The sequence below is a fragment of the Meleagris gallopavo genome, chromosome 8 (assembly GCF_905368555.1).
Source record: "Meleagris gallopavo chromosome 8, MGAL_WU_HG_1.1, whole genome shotgun sequence".
Taxonomy (NCBI): domain Eukaryota; kingdom Metazoa; phylum Chordata; class Aves; order Galliformes; family Phasianidae; genus Meleagris; species Meleagris gallopavo.
In genome coordinates, this window is record NC_139411.1 from 17405637 (window position 1) to 17423031 (window position 17395).

Genomic DNA, 17395 nt, shown 5'->3' on the forward strand with positions numbered 1-17395 from the left:
ATTGCATATATGCATTGCATCATAAAGGTCCAGATGACCTTTAAGGGTCCCATCCAACTCAAACAATTCCATGATTGTATGATTCTTTGACAGTGTAATATACTTGCTTCCTGAAAAAAATATACATATTAAGCCCTTTATTACAGCATGTTTTTCAGTATAAATATGCAGATTATGAGTGTTTTAGGCAAAACATTTTGTGTACAGAAGTGATATCCTAATATAAGCCATTCTTTGCAAGTTCACTTCCCATCTTCTTAATTAATTGAAGAGATAAAAATAGTAAAAATAGCATATAAAAACATGTTTTAGTCTTTTGATTATGGAAAACTTTACATATAATTTTCTCACTAAATACCAATGTGTCTTGGATAGGTGGGTTAGGAAGACATTTGTAAAAGTATTGAATGCCTAGAAGGTGAATGTACAAGTCAAATGATGGCACTAAGGCATATCCTTTCAGGTAGGCACATGTATCATTCTCATCTCTCTACATGCCTCCTGCAGAAGAATTGTAGGCTTGCATTCGTTTGTCAACTCAAGAGGATTAATTTCCTGTTCACAACTTCCCAGTGCAGTCAGGCAGGATCTGTAGGTGTTGTTGAAGATGTATTCGTATGAACTTATCGGCAGGCACAAGTTTCAACTGACATATTGGGGTATACCTTCAAAACAACATTTTTGTTCTCATCTAAGAACAAGACACTGAGTGAGCTCATTTTGTCAGGAACACAGCAGGGCTCTGGGATGCCAGGAATGATTCCCACTGCTTTCACGATGCTCTGGATTGTAGCGTGATTTGATGGTCTGACAACCTGGAACAGAAAAGGAAATGGTTATTATTTCATTTATGAGAAGTCTTTTTCCCAAGAGGGCTTGGAAAATGACTACAAGTGTGTTTGTAGGTTTTTTTGTTTGGTTGGTTTTCAAAAAAGAAATATATGTGATTGAGTCACAAGGCCACACAGCACAGTCATGCCCTGACATTTCCAGCCTTCTTGCACAGGATGTGTCCAAGTTTGTATGCCTTCTGCTGCCTTCATAAATACCAGAGGAGGGCACTGGTGGCACAGGCAGCAGTCAGCTGCCTGGAAAGAGAACCGTGTCCATGACGGTAGCTATTAAATGCTGGAGGCAGATATGCAGGGGAAAAGGGCTAAGGGGGGCACACTTCTCAGCTCAAGGTTATCTCTTTCTTAACCTCTTGTCTGACTGGGAAAATTGGCTACTGTAATTATTTCCAAAATAACTATTTCAGTCTTGCAGTAGTACTTCTGGTATAAATTATACTGAATTAGTTACATTTTCCTGGAGAAATTACTGAGGTTTAAAATAAGTGCTCCAGAAGCAGGCGGGATTTGCCGTAGAATAGATGGACAGTCTCAGAGTGTTTTGTAATCAGAGGACCCTTGCAAATGAATACTTCGTACCTGCAGTCTGCCTACTGCCCTCTGTCTCCCTCAGCAGACTCCCCCAACACCCAAGCTCCAAGCTAGTCTTGAAGTGGGAGAAAAAAAACAAAAGGCTGAGAGAGCAGGAAAAACATGAAGTGAGATTTCACCACAGCTTTATATCTATATGCTGTTTATGGTACTGACCCACCCTATCTATTGATTTTCTGACACGGTGGAAAATTATTTGAGAAATGCTATTAGCTATAATGGCTCTGAGAATAAATGGAGAGCTAAGACTTACGTTCAGCTATTAAATAGTGTACTATTTATTACTTCTATTTTTTTTTTAAATAAAAGAATTATTTTTTTTAAAGCATGTATTCAGAAGTTACACTTGGCCCTTGTAGTCTGAGAATAGTACTAAACAGTTTTTACCAATTCTGTTACTTCAGGTACATACAGTCAAGCAGAGGTTTACCAGTGAAGCAGTGACAGGTGTCAACCTTTCTGTGTCACTGCCTCAGCATAGCATGGAATAAATGTTCTCCAAGTACATGATGCAGTAATGAGGCATACAACCCGTCACTGATGCTGAAGCTTCAGTGACTCCTGTTCATATGTTGTGCTTGAATAATCCAAAAAATGAGTGCAGTAACAGGTGGTCAAATTTGTGTGGTCATATTTGGCATTTTGCTACAGTTTTAGTAGTTTTCATCAGATTTGGTACAAGTGGCACCTTGGGGACAAAAAAGGAAATTTGCAGATCTCAACATGGAAGCAGATTCTTCAAGTGAGAAGAATTATTCTCATATGCTTTTTATTTTTCAGATAACTATGAAGTATATATGAAGCATTATTTTTTTTTTTTATCATGAAAAGCTATGCAGTGCATTGCTAAATCAAACAATGTTTTTTTAAGAATTATTCAATTCTGATACATTTAAGTATAACATCATACCAGAAACTCAGAACAGACCTCAATTTCTACAAATGCTTCTAGCTGTTCCTTATTTGAAACGACTTCGTGTGAACCATTACAAGGGCAGAATGTGAAATCCATTTGTGATTCTTCACTGTTTCAAGACAGCATCACTGTCAAGATGGTCCCAAGAGGTGACCAATCCTGAAAAGAGCCTTTCTGTATTTATCATGCACTGGCATAATTAGCAACAGTTTACTCTCTCATGCCACCCTTAATCTTAGGATTTCAAAGCTGTCCACAAACAGGCAGCAGTAAATTAGTTTAATGTTTGCTACATGAAGTAGAAATAAGCTTCTGCCTACACTGTTTGTGTCAGCAGATCTGGACAGCAAGACAAATGGAAGTAGCCTTTATATATACAAGCAATTGCAGAGTTTAGAAATTCAAAAAACTGAAGCTCCTAGAATCTAGTTCTTGAAATAACCTGTATGACAAACCTCCTGAAATGGTCGTGTCTCCTTTATTCCTTCATGGTGCTACTTGTAACAGTCACAAATCTTAATGTACTACTGAAACAGAGTTTGTTTACCCCATGCAACAGATAGCCACCATCATTGTCTTCCGTGACAATTACTTTGTTGTAGAATCCTCACATATGAACATGCAGAAGATCCTTCAAGGATCTTCTCCAGCCATACAGCCTCGGTAACTGTGGGGAACAAAGAGATGTGAGCCAAGTTCAGTGAGAGCAGCTGTCACCCCTGAAACTAGTTAGAAACAATTCAGCCTGAATAAATCAAGCTACCAAGATGACAGCACTAATTAGGTTTCTAATGCCTGGAAGCATACATATTAAGAGCAACAATGCTTAAAGAGAAAGCTGCCTATTATGGAATATTACTTTGTGCAGAATCTGGCTGCCTGAGTCCTATACCCACAGCGGAGCCAGGCAGCACACCCATCCCACATTCAGCCAGGCTCTAAATTTTCCAGCCCTTCTGGAATTCTGGCCCAAGTGCTCAGTGACCTTGGGCTGAGCTTGACTTTAACCTTTATACCAAAGTGCTGAAGTGGAAAGATGGAAAGTCTGAGTTGAATGCCCAGTAGGGATGATACTGGGCAGGCACTATGTCTTAAATGCTGGCTAGTAGTTTTATCCATTGGGCCAGGTTCTACTCTTTCTTAATCTCTAGGACAATCCTGGCTGGAGGAAATTTTAACCTCAGAAAACCAGAGTGTGTTGATGTAGTTGAAAAGTAAATCTGAAATTCTTCAGGTTTCACTCCTTATTCCTGCTTTATGTCCCTTTTAAAGTCTGCTTTATCATGAACATACTGATCAAAGAACACCCTCTGCCACATATTAAAAAGCAGCACTTCTTAGCTTCAATAAAGTTTGTTTTTTCATGTAGAGAGTGGAATTAAAACTGATAATCATAAATGATGCTTTCACAAGGACATAATTGAGATTATTCTAATTACTATTGATAAGGGAGAAGATATATCCAAATTCTGGTTTCTTAGCAGTAACCATGGCCACTGAATCAGAGGCATGACATGGCAACAGAAATCAGCAAAGCACTATCAAAACTAATGCAGCATTCCTGTTATGGCGCCTGAAAATGCAGTTTATCTTGATGCTGTCATAGAGGTGATGTTGGCAATATGTCTGCACACCTGAATGAGACTGAAGTCTCAAGATAGTATCTAGCATATAAACTTTCTTTAAATAAGATGACTGCATGAAAAAGTTACAAGCATGAAGTCCATGGAACTTGATCTCATATTTCAGAGTAAAGAGGTCATGGAAAAATACACAAGATGAGCCCTGAGCTGCTGTAGCTTACCTGTTCCTATGAATAAGTTAAAATCTAAGAGTCCTGTTGGGTAAGCTTCAGCATCTTCCTGCTTAAATAATTTTTATTGTCTTCATGAGCTATTCACTTTAAATTTTCTGTGTAAACAAATCCTTCCCAGTCAGGGAATAAGAGTTTCAGTGGCAAGGGAGATGAACTTGAAACAAAGCAACTTGTACAAGTGCTGTTTTGTATCAAGAAATGCAGTCAAATTAGATGTGCAGATGTACTAAATAAAAATAATCTTTCAGTGTGTTGATTCCCAACATCCCAAGTATATGATTCTCTCCACAATTTTGAAAGAGTACCTTGGAAATAAGTTTTATTTCTCCATCACCAGCTGACTTCATGGTCCAAGTCTTCATGACTTAGAGCTACACCCAGCCTTTGATGTCGATCTAGAAAGATCGTATGCATGCTTTCCTGACTTGAGACATATGTGCAACAGCAAAGGCTATTTCTCCTTCCACAGCGTTCATAGTAATTTTTATACTCTGGCCCAAGTTGAAGTTTCATTCAAGCATGCAGATATCCTATTTGTCCTTGCTGTTGGAAACCATGATTTTAATCAGTTAAAACTGTGAATCTGTCTGTATACTTTTTCCCTTAAAAATACAAAGCTAACAAAAAGTAGACCTCCAAACAAATCTAACCAAAATCCCCAAATCTGGATGATGCTAATATAGCTACCAAGATGCTAATATAGCTACAGTAATTCATCTCTAGCTAGCACATTGAGAATTAAAATGGTTTTGATTTCCAAGAAAATATGTATTCTATAGCAAGCAATATTTCTAGATGCAGTATTAAATAAGTCAGCAATACAAGCTTATTTCACTGTTTCAACTATAAGTGTATCAAATCTCCTTCGGTTCTGTCAGCTTCTTTGTGCCATAGAGTTTTGCTTACAAGAAGCCAAGTGTTATTTTCTATTTCTTTGGTATGTATGAATAATGCATTAGACTATGGCAGAGGACCCATATTCCTAAGCTGTGTTTTGTATTTTGAGTGATCTTTCTATTCTACAACGGAAAAGTGAGAACTGTATGTAAGCCTCTGCAAGTTTAATTTTTACCAGATCATCCATCAGTTTATGTATACCTGTGTCAGAATTGGCCAGCTGCACGAGAATATTCAGTCTGGGCACATTTCTTCACCCCACCCTGAAATCTGGATTTTCACTGTTCCTGGACTTAAACTAGCCTGCATATCTACTCTTCCTACAATCATACTACTGATTTCAACACAAGCATACATCAGCACCCTATAGGGCAGATTCTTGTCTCAGAACTTTGATATCCTTTTCTGGAAAGCACTATCAATTACTTATGGACAGAGTGTTCACATGCAAAAAGAAAAAAAAGAAAAAAAGGCAGTTAAATGAATAATTGGGCCATTTGTAGGTTGAATTGCAAAATAATTACTTTCTGAACATGAATGTTATGCTCTGCTTCAAACTTTTGCCCTTTATCTGAAAGCCCTATAAAGTGCTAAGAATTTCTGCATTGCACAGGATTGCCAAAATTTCCACTTGTTGCCATAGAATAAGTAAGCTGGGAGTAGGCCAAATCAGAATTCCACTAGAATTCAAAAACTTCGTATTTGCCTCTTTATTAGGAAATTTCACACTGCTTCTCTAGAAGGAATTCAAAACACCGGAGTTAGAGTGTTACAGACAGCTACTTGGCATTCTCTGCTGTATATGGAAAAGAAACCTTTTTTTTAGCTCCAGCAGGATTTTCTTAATTTTAAGACTTAAATTAAGGAAGCACTTAAGAATTTTGAGACAAATACCAGTTCAGTTGGCATTCTTATTTTCAAAGTAACAAGCAGTTTCTTCAGTTAAAAATGTGTCATTATCCCTCAATTTTTTCCTGAGGTAGTACCAGTGGAATTCAGAAATACTTTGGTACAGTACTTGTTTTATTAGTTTTAATACTGTGGTGATACCACACCAAAATAATTTGGTTTAGTGTGTAACCCCAAGGTAAACTTCAGAGATTTTTTATTCTTCAGCTGAAATTAAAAATAACTTGGAATCTTTTTGCACTCTGATGGATGGTAAAAACAGAGTAGAAACAGTGCTGCTTAAATTAGTTTGAAGGCAGTGAGATGGGTAGAAGTCTAAAGGTAAAATCTAGCTAACAAAGTAGCTGGATAGGCAGAGCAGTAGTCTACTAGTTGCAAGCTAACAGCAATGAAAAGGCATGCTACCTTGGGCATTGGAAATTCACATGTCCCTGCACAGTAGTAGGCATCAAATGATTTGGGAGATATGATCCATTCATTCCAGCCAATATCAGCAAAGTCAACTTTCATGTATCTTCTTGAGCAAATCCTAGGCTCATTCCATTGTTTTCGCCTTGCTTTCTTCATTGTTTTCTCATCAAAGTTTAGCACCTGAGACTTTGCAAGCATTTCTGTATTTTCTTGCCCTTTTCTCCTTCGGTCTTTACGAGAGGCTTTTGGCTTCAAGGACTTGTAGGCATTCTCCCATATGTCATGCTTATCATATTTATTGTTATACTCTACCTCTGGCAATTCATTGTTCTGAATAGAACTAGAAAGGTAAGTATCCCTTCTCACTCGAGTATCAGCAGAAGCATTAGGTGACACACTTCGATCCCCATCATTGGAAGGGAATGGGTCGTAACGCTGTAGGGTGACAGCCACACTGTTAGGTTCAGAGATCGCAAGGTCATTGGCATAAACCAGTATGTAAGGCAAATGACTGGTGACCTGTTCAGGGAAGCCTCGGTGTTTCTCCCCAGAATCAAGCTCAGCACAGAGGATAAGCTCTGCAGATCGTTTCGATTCTTTTATGATATGTGAAATGTCCTTGGCATGCCAAGCCCCTCGCCTTTGAAGAAATACACTGATGTTCCCTTTCAGTTGTCCATAGGCAGAATTCTGAGGGATGCTTCGGAAGATGAGGTTGAGCCGCAGGATGGGAGGCAGGTGTAGGAGGCGGCACGATGAGTTCTTGGATCGCTTACAAAGCACTTCCCGGTGCCGAGGATGTTTGTCGGCATAGAAGTGAAAAGTGGCAGCAAGAACCATCTCTGAATCCTGCATGGATGTTAGATTGAAGCAGTACAGGGGCTTCTGTGACAAGAATTCTGCAAAAGAGCAAGGAAACCATTATAAATATCCAAGATAAAAACAACAGCAACAACAACAACAAACAAAACACCAGCAGTCAAACCACTTATCCTTACAAGTGGATGAGTTAACTTTGCTTTTTGCTTACTCTCTTCAAACCAGGTATGCATTCAGCTTGTTGGAGTCACTTCAGCTTAAAAGTGTGCAAGCAATGTTTGCAGTTATACTTAAACATAACTTTTCCTATGGCACATGAGCAGAAAACATGCCTGGATAGAGCATCACGTCTTCATTGACATTAATGTTTTGACAGCATCTCCCTTGTTCTCTGTACTTCACTATATGCATAATGTTCTTGGTAACATACCTGGCCCAAGTGAAACATATGCTGCATGTGGCATAGAAGATGGCCCTTGACAAAAATCCCTTTTTTAGAGGCATACTACTTACTCCCTGATTACAGATCAATAAGATGCATAGGAAAAATAGCTAAGCTTAAGAGTGTACAGGAAAGTGGTAGCAGAACTAGGAGATGACCCCGCTTTCTTAAGCTCAGTCTGGTAGTAAGAAAGCATTAAAGGACAATAGTGGGTAACCACTAAACTGGTGCTTGCTGTCTTCCAGTTCAGGTATGTGCTGGCTAGAGTCATCATTTGGACTAAACCACAGCAAGTTACAGTGTTCACTAATCCCAAGACTGCATAGATAGCCTGGAAGTAACAATAGTTCAGTAGGCAATTTCCATCCACACGATCTGTATTTTTTTCCTGATGCAGTGAAATGGAACAGCCTGTACCAATACCAATTCAGTAACGTTTTCACACATGGCAGAGCAGTTGACAGGTGCATTCCATGATGCAACCCTACTTGTTTCTGCAGTTCAAGACAGGATTCCTATCAGAGAACTTTTTGTCAGTACTAGTCATATCCAAAGATGCTCAGTCTATGAAAAAATAAGTTTAGATTCAAATCTTGGGAATATTTTGCTCCTAGCACTATCAGTTCTACAGAAACCTCTCAAGCTTATGCATCTTTGGGATAAAAATGTTTCAGATGTGAGTCTGAGGGCTGCACATGAGAAGAGGATTTGGAATTAGAGCTCAGAAAGGGAATCTAAAGTTTTCGAAACTAGTTCTGTATTCCAAAGTGAAACAAATTACAAAAAAAGTCAAATTTCTTTGTAGTATAGAATCAATCTACAGCTACTGAAAGGCTGGAAAAAACGCCTGGAAGTGAGTTTTTTTTGTTAGAGACTGAGGAAACGTGAGTTTTGGAGAAAGCATAGTAGTATAATAATAATTAATCATATAATTCATGCTTTTACCAGTATTTCAGCCAAGAATTGCTATGCTTTACTGGTCTACTCTTAGTTGAATGGTACTAGCTATATATATTATAAAAGTTAGTAATTTTTTACTGATTGTATCTACCTTTCTACAACTTCAAGTTCAGAATACAGGCAAGATGTATTGAGGGTGTATGCAGAGATGGGTAGAGAAAAAACAGGGAAGTGGCCAAAGAAAGAAAGTAGCTTTTAGTGGGTAATCCACCTGCTAGGAGAACACTGCATTGCAGTAAGTGAAGATTAGCAATGCGGATTTACTGATAACACGTAGCAAAAACAATATGCAGAAAACCTAATTTAAAATGCTTTTAAAGCAACTGTAAATCTCTAGAGGCCAGACTTACAGTTTTGTGAGAAACCTTTATTTGCTTTTCTTTCACAGACACACAAAACAGTCAATTAAATTGCTGCTATTTTCTAGTCTGTGCTTTATTTAGTACAGAAGATGGATGGCATTCAGGAAATGAGACTGAGCTTCAAGAAGCAATTTACAGGAGGGTTTCGTGGCTTAGGCAGCTGCTTGCTGCCATGAAGACCAATTCTTTTGTCTCAGCAACCTAGATGAAGCTGGGCAATAACTTCGTATCTCACATTTGGTAAGAAAATACATTCCAAGGCCACTTATGACTTGACTGTGCAGCTAACTTTGGTCAATTTGTGCTGTTTTCTAAAGCTACAAAGTTCTCTGAAAACTGGAAAGCATCTAAAGAAAAAATGTCTATAGACTAGTTTGTCCTGAACTAAAACAAAACTTGAACTATGAACTAAGTGCTTATCTCTCAGCTCTTTATCAGAGAAGCAACAAACTCTTGTGAACACACATGGAGGTGAGTTGAGAAGCGGTGATGAAACGTCTGTGAAAAACTCCTAAAGTGCTAGACAATTCTAAATGCTGCCAGAGAAACAACGTTCTATTTGGAACAGGTGCAGAATTCATACGCTATACAGCAATTACCTCACACTGAGTGTGGACTACTGTTACATCATAACTCACTTGAAACAATCCATACAATTTAAGGGATGTATGCTTTCTGAGGGCTAAATAGCAGTACAACTCTGTAGCTGAGAAGACCTCAGTAAATGCATATGATGATGGAACAAACTAAGTCTGGACTGACATGTTGCAGCTGAGGTCCACTTTATCACAGATGCTAGAGTGTGCAACAGCAAGGGGCTTTAAGCTGCAGCATAGAAATAAGTGATTACAGGTTTTCTGAAGGGGACTTTAATTTTTTTAAGCCCATTCCTTGGAACAACAAAGAAAAAGTCATTGTAGGTAGAATCAGTTTTGCTTATCTAGATAAGAAAATAAGGGTCATCTACATTTCATTAAGATGAGATACTCCACTTGTTAGGTGATACCATCTTGTTAAGTGATCATACTGATTTATTCTCTCAGAAGAACTCTAGAATTTCTTGGAGGATGTAGAGGGAAAAAGAAACCATACTGATTGGCTAGTTTTTCCTCTCTCTTTATCTTGTGTCATTCTGCGGTTCATTTCAGACTGCTCATCACTAGTCAAATGAATCAAAAAGAAAGTACATATATATTTTTTTTTTCATAAAGAAGTGCAAAGGAGCTTCTGCTTTCATGTTGCATGTATTACTGGGGAGAGACAGAACCCAGAAGAGAAATATACAGGTGGAATACAGGAGAAATAGTTTGGACACAGGTGTGCTTTATCCCTGCTGCATGATTCTATGCAAGTTACTCTGCAAGAATCTGCCATGATCTGATAGATGAGCAAAATGCTGACATGCACTTGTTCAGTGCCACCTGTATGGGTAGGAAATGCTATTTTGATATTTTGAAACTGAAACTGTGGATGTAAGTTACCTGAGGGAGGGGAAAAAAAAAAGAAGAAGAAAAAGTATTCCCTATCGTATTCCTCCCAAATCATTCTTAGTGGTATGGGGCCTTGCTTGGATAGCAGCAAGTATCACTTGAGTATCAGTTTGCCAGGAAAAGTACAAGTAGAAAGGGGAGATCACAAAATAGCTATCCACAGTGAAAGCTCTTTCCTAACCCCTGTTAGTTAGCATCTGGCTAACGGTGTAAAGCATAAAGATTTATTTCCTTCCCAAATGACTGCAGTTACAGTACATCTTTAGTCCTGGTTTCTTTACACTGTTGTTAGCCACATTATCTTCCATGGGATCCCCTCCTTCTAAAACGGATAGGATGACTTTTTATTATTACATCTGACACTGGATAAAAATTTAATTGATATGCACTATAGAGTAGGAATTATTGTACGGTAGTCTAGTAACCATTCGCTAATAAGTCACCTATTATTTGTGCCTATGAAAACAGTTCTTCTGTAAGTGTAACAAGTGACATTCTAGAAACAAACCTCATTCTCTAAGAACCAACGTTCTAGTTATGATCTCTAACTCTAGTAAGAGTCAACCAAAGGAAGACATTTTCCAGACAGGGTTATTTTAAGTTTCCTTGTCAACAGATAACAAATGTGAAGAACACCATCTAAGTAAAGAACTTATTTCGAGGGAAGAAGCTTTAACAGTATGTATGCTGTTGCATCTCCATAGGCCAGCCTCCAGCTAAGTAAAGAAGGTGGTAAAGCATCTGCCTCAGGTTCAGGCAGCGCGAGAGCCCGAGGTGCTGAGCAGTTTGAGACGGTCCCATAGGCGGCACTCCTAGAAAACCTCGGAGCCGCGCCGGCAGCTGGAGGGGAAGACTTGCGGCTGCAGCAATCGGTGCTCAGACCGTCTCAGGAAAGGTCTGGGAACGGCTCTCCGTTCGCTGACACTTCGCATCTCCCGCAGCGGAGGCTTTCTAGAGGCTGACCGCTTCGGAGCAGATACTGTCGGTGGACAGTACTGTCGGCAGCGGTGGGAAACCACCCGTGGAGCAGAGGAGAGGCATTGCATCTGCATATTAGACAGGGTTCCCCGGCGTTCCCCCCGGCTGCGCAGACCCCTGGGGGGCGGGACACCCCGCAGCCACTGACAGCTTCGGGGAGAGCCCTGAGATTCAGGGCGAAGGAGCAGCTAGCGGGCGGCGGCGGCGGTCCCCTCCCCCCCCCGCCCTCTTACCTGGCCTGCCTTTGAAGCTGCGGACCGTGTTACCGTGGCCGGGCCGGCTCCCCTCCCGGTTGTACTTCTCGTAGAGCTTAAGCATGTGGACAGCTACCATGTCCTGAGCGATGCTACTCAGCGCCGGGGGCTGCGGGGCGCCCCCGCGGGGCTCCGGGCCGGGTGAGTCCCGGGCGGGCGGCGGCTCGGCGGTGCAGCCGGGCCGGCTGCCCGCGCCCTGCCCCGCAGAACAGCGGCAGCCCGTGGGCCGCAGGGCCCAGAGCAGGAGGCAGCAGACCAGGCGGGCGGCCATCGGGGCTGCTGCTGGAGGCGGCCGGGCGCGGAGCTGAGCGGCGGCGGTTCGGGCGCTGCCTGCGGCTCGCTCTGTCCCGCACGGCTCCGCCGCACAGGGACGAGGGGGTGGTGGGGGTGGCCTCCCCCCGCTGCTGATGCCGTCTCCGCCGGGCCAATCCCCGCGCCCGCGGGGCGAGGAGCTGGGGGTGGCGGGGCAGGGCGAAGGGCTGTGAGGGGTGCGGGTACCCGCGAAGGGGACGCCGCGTCGCTCCCGAGCGGGGCTTCCCCGATCTTTTAAGCGTAGCGGGGAAAGGCTTTAACGGAATCAGCCCTCAGCCGCTGATTGGAGACGCATGTCCTCGCCGCGGCAGCGAGCAGGCACCTTGGCTGCCTGAGCCGGCGGGGTGGGAGCGAGGGAGCGGCGAGAAATCCCCGCTAAAAGGCAGAAGCGAGCACAGAACGGGAGATGCCAAAGGAGCGAAGGGCGGGTGGACGGGGGCGGTGTGAGGAGCGGGGGCATACACGTATGCAGGAGGAGGTGCGGGGGCTTTCTCCGTTCGGACCGGCGGAGCTGAAGGCTGTGCAGTGAAAAGGGAGTGCCGCAAATAGCGGTCGTTTCAAGCAGTACGGAGAGCAGCGAGGTCTCGTCGGGTCGGCGCTCTGGAAGACCCCGTGTGAAGCAGCCAAGAGTGCAGCAAGGGTCACTGATAATTCCGAGGAGATACTTAAATAGTAGGGGTTAAAGGGGATGTGCACGAGTAAACTTTCGTCATTGGGCTATTTCCATGTGTAATCTGAAGGAGGAGAATACCAGGGTGAATTTCTGAAGGATTTACATGGCTTAGGTCGGAGGGCGTTGATTTGAAAGTGAATGGTGCGTGTTGCACTTATCCATCATGTGACGCAGGTAGTTCTGAATCCTAGCTTGTAGTCACCCAGTGGGCAGAAGATCTGTTATAGTGAACAGCAGTTTTAAGGCAACATATAATGGAGACCAGTGTATTTTTAGAGAATTTGTTCATTCTGCCTCTCTTTTCAAATCTTATCCTCCAGTAGCCAAGACAGTTACTTTTCTTGGAGAGTATACAATGCAATAATTGAAAAATTGTTGGAAAAAGCTACTATTGCTGTGTATAACACAACTCTTTTGTGATGTTTTAACCTTGGAGTTTCAAATCTGAGCAGATACTATTGAAAGGCTCTGAACCACAAGTTTGTAGTTTTTGGATCATTGCAAAGAAAGGTTTGATTCATTTTTAAAATTAGCACCAGGCCACATTACTCTGTGCCCCTTCAGTGTCTGAAATGAACAATTTGCAAATACAAATTTGTCCAAATGTAAGTTACTAAAGTATCAAACCTCCTATTAATTAATCTTTGCTTATAAATAAGCCAAAGCAGCCTTTGATGGATTTTTTTTTTTTTTAATTTCTCCATGGTAGCATGCTCATGACCTCCACTGGGGGTGTGAGCGAACCTTTTGTTGTTTGTGGTTTTTGTCTGTACTATTTCTATACAATCAAGGTCCTGTGAAAAGGAGGAAGAGGCAGCAGGAGGTAGGAACAAGCTGGGCTATTTTGGACCAATGTCCCATTAAACGTTCTCTCTCTCCTTAACTCACTCCAAACTCCTATTCAGGCACACACTTTGTATCAGTCTTTAACCTGCACTAAAACCTGTAGGACACTGATACTTTGACACCGTTGGGAAAGAATTAAAGAATCAACCAGGGATGTCTAATATTTCTTGCCTTATTTTATTGCAGAACAGCAGGAATTCTGAGTCTTTAAAGCTCTGGTACTTTGACTCTTTTATGCAGCTGAGATGATGAAATAAAAATGTGTTTGGTAAAGGAATTCAAATTAGCACTGGGTCACATAATTCCCCTGTTCTGAATATGGTCAATCAATGGCATCTCTAAGGCATCTAGAGGCAAGAGCTATGCAATTTCTGCTCATGCAGAATAATATTCCTAGCGTGGAAATTTCTGCTAATTAAAGCTCTTGCCAAGTAGACTCTCTTTTTTTCTTCTTCTTCTTAAATAGCTCAAGTCAAAGCTTTGCAAGCCAGGACTTGGAGAAAGTCTCTCTATAGTTAGAGCAATGCATTCAAGATTTTAAACTGCAGATTTAAGCTTCCTGCTAAAATCATCATGATATAAATAGTGTTACATATCATTAATAACAGCTTTTTATTTTTTTATATTTTATGAGATTTCTTGTGGAATTAAAGACATCTGTACAAAGGAACTATTGTGATTCATGCCTCTTTTGTCATACAACATACATGTGCGAAATACATAGGGAAAATGGAGGAGGGGATATGGAGCATCAGGAAGGGAATCTTTTTGTTCTATGACAAAATAACTTATTAACTCACTTCAGAGTTAGAACTCTAAAATCTATATTAAAATAATTTTGCCTGTCTCTTTTAGTAGTAAAGTTGGTAGCAGGAATAAAGAAGGTTAGAACTCCAGGGAAGTTGATGAAACATAAATTATTACTAAATTTGGGCTTCAGTCCAATTTTCTGCCTGCTACTTATTGTAGGACAGCTCATTCATTTTTCACTCATAAAAATATTGTGCTATGTGTAATGCTACACCATTAGGTAGGACCATACTGCACCATTCCTTAAGTATATAATATATTAATTAGAAATTAACCGGGTAAAATGCAGTGGACTGCAGGTTCTCTTAGAAATTGATGGCAGAACTCTAAAACCCTTTTCATACTCCATCCAAAATCACATGGTGTGACAAGAATGATATACGGTCAGTAAAAAAATGCTGTTGTATGTTCAATTTCTTTTTCTAACAGTACTGAAATTATTTTCATACCTCAGAAAATAAACAAAGCAGCATCAGTACTTTTTATGGGTTAGAGCAAGTAGGATGATCAGAGCTTATATAGAGCCCTGGAAGGCTCATAATGTTGAGAGAAGACTTTGGGCATATAATGCAGTGCGTGCTGTTGGTACAGAAAGCTTTGTCTCTCGAATAACAGCTGTCTCAGTCCATTCCATCACTCAAGAACAAGTTTCCACCTTTGATTTCTGTTCTGGATCCACACTCTCTTCTTCTGGTCTCTGATAAGCATAACCTTCCTTCCTGCCTGGCTTCCCATCCTTCCTCTTAGTGACAGAAGTTTATCCTGTCCACCTTGCCAAGAGGCAAGAACTGCCTATATCCCTATGCTATCACACTGTCTATGATGTATAATTACAAAATGTAAGAAATTAGGAACCAAGATGCACAGACTCAGTTCCCATCATCTTCTGGCACTCTTTGCTGCTAGAATGTTTCAGTGCAGGAGATCAGGATAGGCTTTAGTGGGAAATAGAAGAAAATACACTGTGCCTTTGCATCTGTGAAATGGTTCTGATTGTCTTTACCTCAGATATGTGATGCGAGGATAGACAAATGCAAATATGAAATGTATTGACTACAGACAAGGCAGTAATTCCTAAGGATTGTTTGCTTTGTGTGGTTTGTGAGTGCTTTCACAAATACTGGGTCTTCATGTCTACAACAGGCAAGATGAATAAATATAAACAACTATGAAGATCAGCTCCATAGTCAGTTTTATCAGGTTTTGAGTGCACCTTGATTGCCTTGAGCAGTCTCACCTGGGCTACCAGTCACATGGTCAGGAGCACTATTTAAGCCCAGACCTCAGGGTTACATTCTCATTTGTGTGTTGATTTGAAGAGCTCCTATCTCTGGTATTGCTTGTGAGCTGCTCTTTGGATTTTCTGGATGGACCTTGAAGTTGATTTGCTGCTTTTTTCATTCTGGAGTATCTATAGGATCTGCGGCTGCTGTGCTGTGCTTTCCCAGCTCAGGTACTGTCAGGCTGTGCTTGGAGTGGGAGATTACTGCCTGGGCTGTGCTGGGCCTTCTCTAGAATGGCCTTTTCGTGGGGAGCGTGAGGCTTTCTCTATTCTTTGATAAATTAATCTGTATTCATTAACTAATACATGTACTGTCTTGGCACGCTTACCAGGCTATCTGCAGGCCTTATGAATGGAGAGAAACCTAACAAAAGCCCTGTATCAGGGAGCTTACTCTTAATCATAAGTAGTAGCATTGTTGTAGGCTATTGTTCTAATGTTTACATTGCTGGCGTTGTATCTGAGTAATCAAGTTATGATGCCTTTGTAATCAGTGGGGGAGAAACTCAGGCTGAGTTATCACAGTTGGTAGCACTGTGTAATATGTCCAAAGGTATACTTATGTCTATGTGCTTGGCCACTCTATAGCTTTTAACTGTTTACAAAAGTAATCTAGTTAAGATGTGTGGGCTGGCTGTGTGAGGTGGAGAGTGCCTTTCATTTCTTCTTAGTTTTGCTGCAATATGATGGCTCTTGCTGTTATCCAGCCTCAGGATTAGCATTTTGTAAGTTTAACTATAGTGTCACTTTATGTAACTTGTAAGCAATAGGTATTGGCATTCTGATGTGTTATTTCCATGAGTAATGAAAGTATCACAATTGTTTCTTTTCTGGTTTTATTTCACTGGGAGTTGAGGATATGTTCATTCATACTTGAAAGATGTCATGAAATGCTATACTTACGGTAGGTTTATCCATTTGGAATCCTATTCTTCTGTTTCTGCCTTGTGGTCCACTGTTTATCCTTCTGATAAGGATAGCCTAGACTAGTAGCAGACAAGCTAATTTTGTTGGTACCCACAGCTGCCAGGATCTGCTGGAAGATTTTCTCCAGGTGTATGTTACTAAATGGAATCCCTTCATCTTGGTAGTTTAATTTATCAGAGATGCCAGCCAGCTGGTATGAGCTAAAAAGGTAGTTCTGTGATGTTACTAGGAACTGGCCTGAAATAAAGACAATGATTTATTTTAAAGCAAGCAACTTAACCTTTTCAGTGACCCATGAACCACCACAAACCCTTATGTAGGGAGAAAAAGAATATATATGTATGTTAACTGCTGAGTCATGGCCTGAACTGCTGATTGAGCACCTGGGGAAAAGACCTGGTCAGCCCTGGGAGCACAGGTGAAGGCAATTCAGCTGTGTGACCAGAAGGGGTGGGGCCTGGCTGTACCTCTCTTAGACCTCATTTGAGGGCTGACTGCCACTGGGGAGGGTCTCTGGTTGGAGATCCTCCCTTGTGATGTTTTCCCTGTGAGCCTCCATCTTCAGGGTTGGGTGAGTACTTCTCCTTTGAATTCCTTTCCATTCATGCTAGTCTGTTTGCCATTACACCTCCTGTATTGCTGTTCCACAGCACTGATATTTCTGATTGTTACAGTATATTTCTTTCCATTGAGAAATGGAAGAAAACTTTCCCAGTGGAAATTCCAGTGGTAACTCATGCAAGCTGAGAACCAGGTTGGTAATGCTGCTTTGGAATTCTCTTGTACTGAAGTACTTCCTGTCTCTGGAGACATCTCCTTATTGTGGAAGGATGTATCACAAGTGCCTGG

The 17395-nt window shown here is 41.2% G+C and overlaps 1 protein-coding gene across 1 annotated transcript; it reads right to left on the bottom strand.

Annotated features, from left to right (window-relative positions):
• Window positions 1-122: 122 nt before the first annotated feature.
• Window positions 123-12428, bottom strand: GDF10 (growth differentiation factor 10). Its single transcript, XM_010714531.4, has 3 exons — window positions 11676-12428; window positions 6386-7290; window positions 123-815 (listed from the first exon to the last, which is right to left on the bottom strand). Exons 1-3 carry the CDS (start codon window positions 11965-11967, stop codon window positions 624-626), a joined length of 1389 nt encoding a protein of 462 aa, XP_010712833.2. The 5' UTR covers window positions 11968-12428; the 3' UTR covers window positions 123-623.
• Window positions 12429-17395: the final 4967 nt, after the last annotated feature.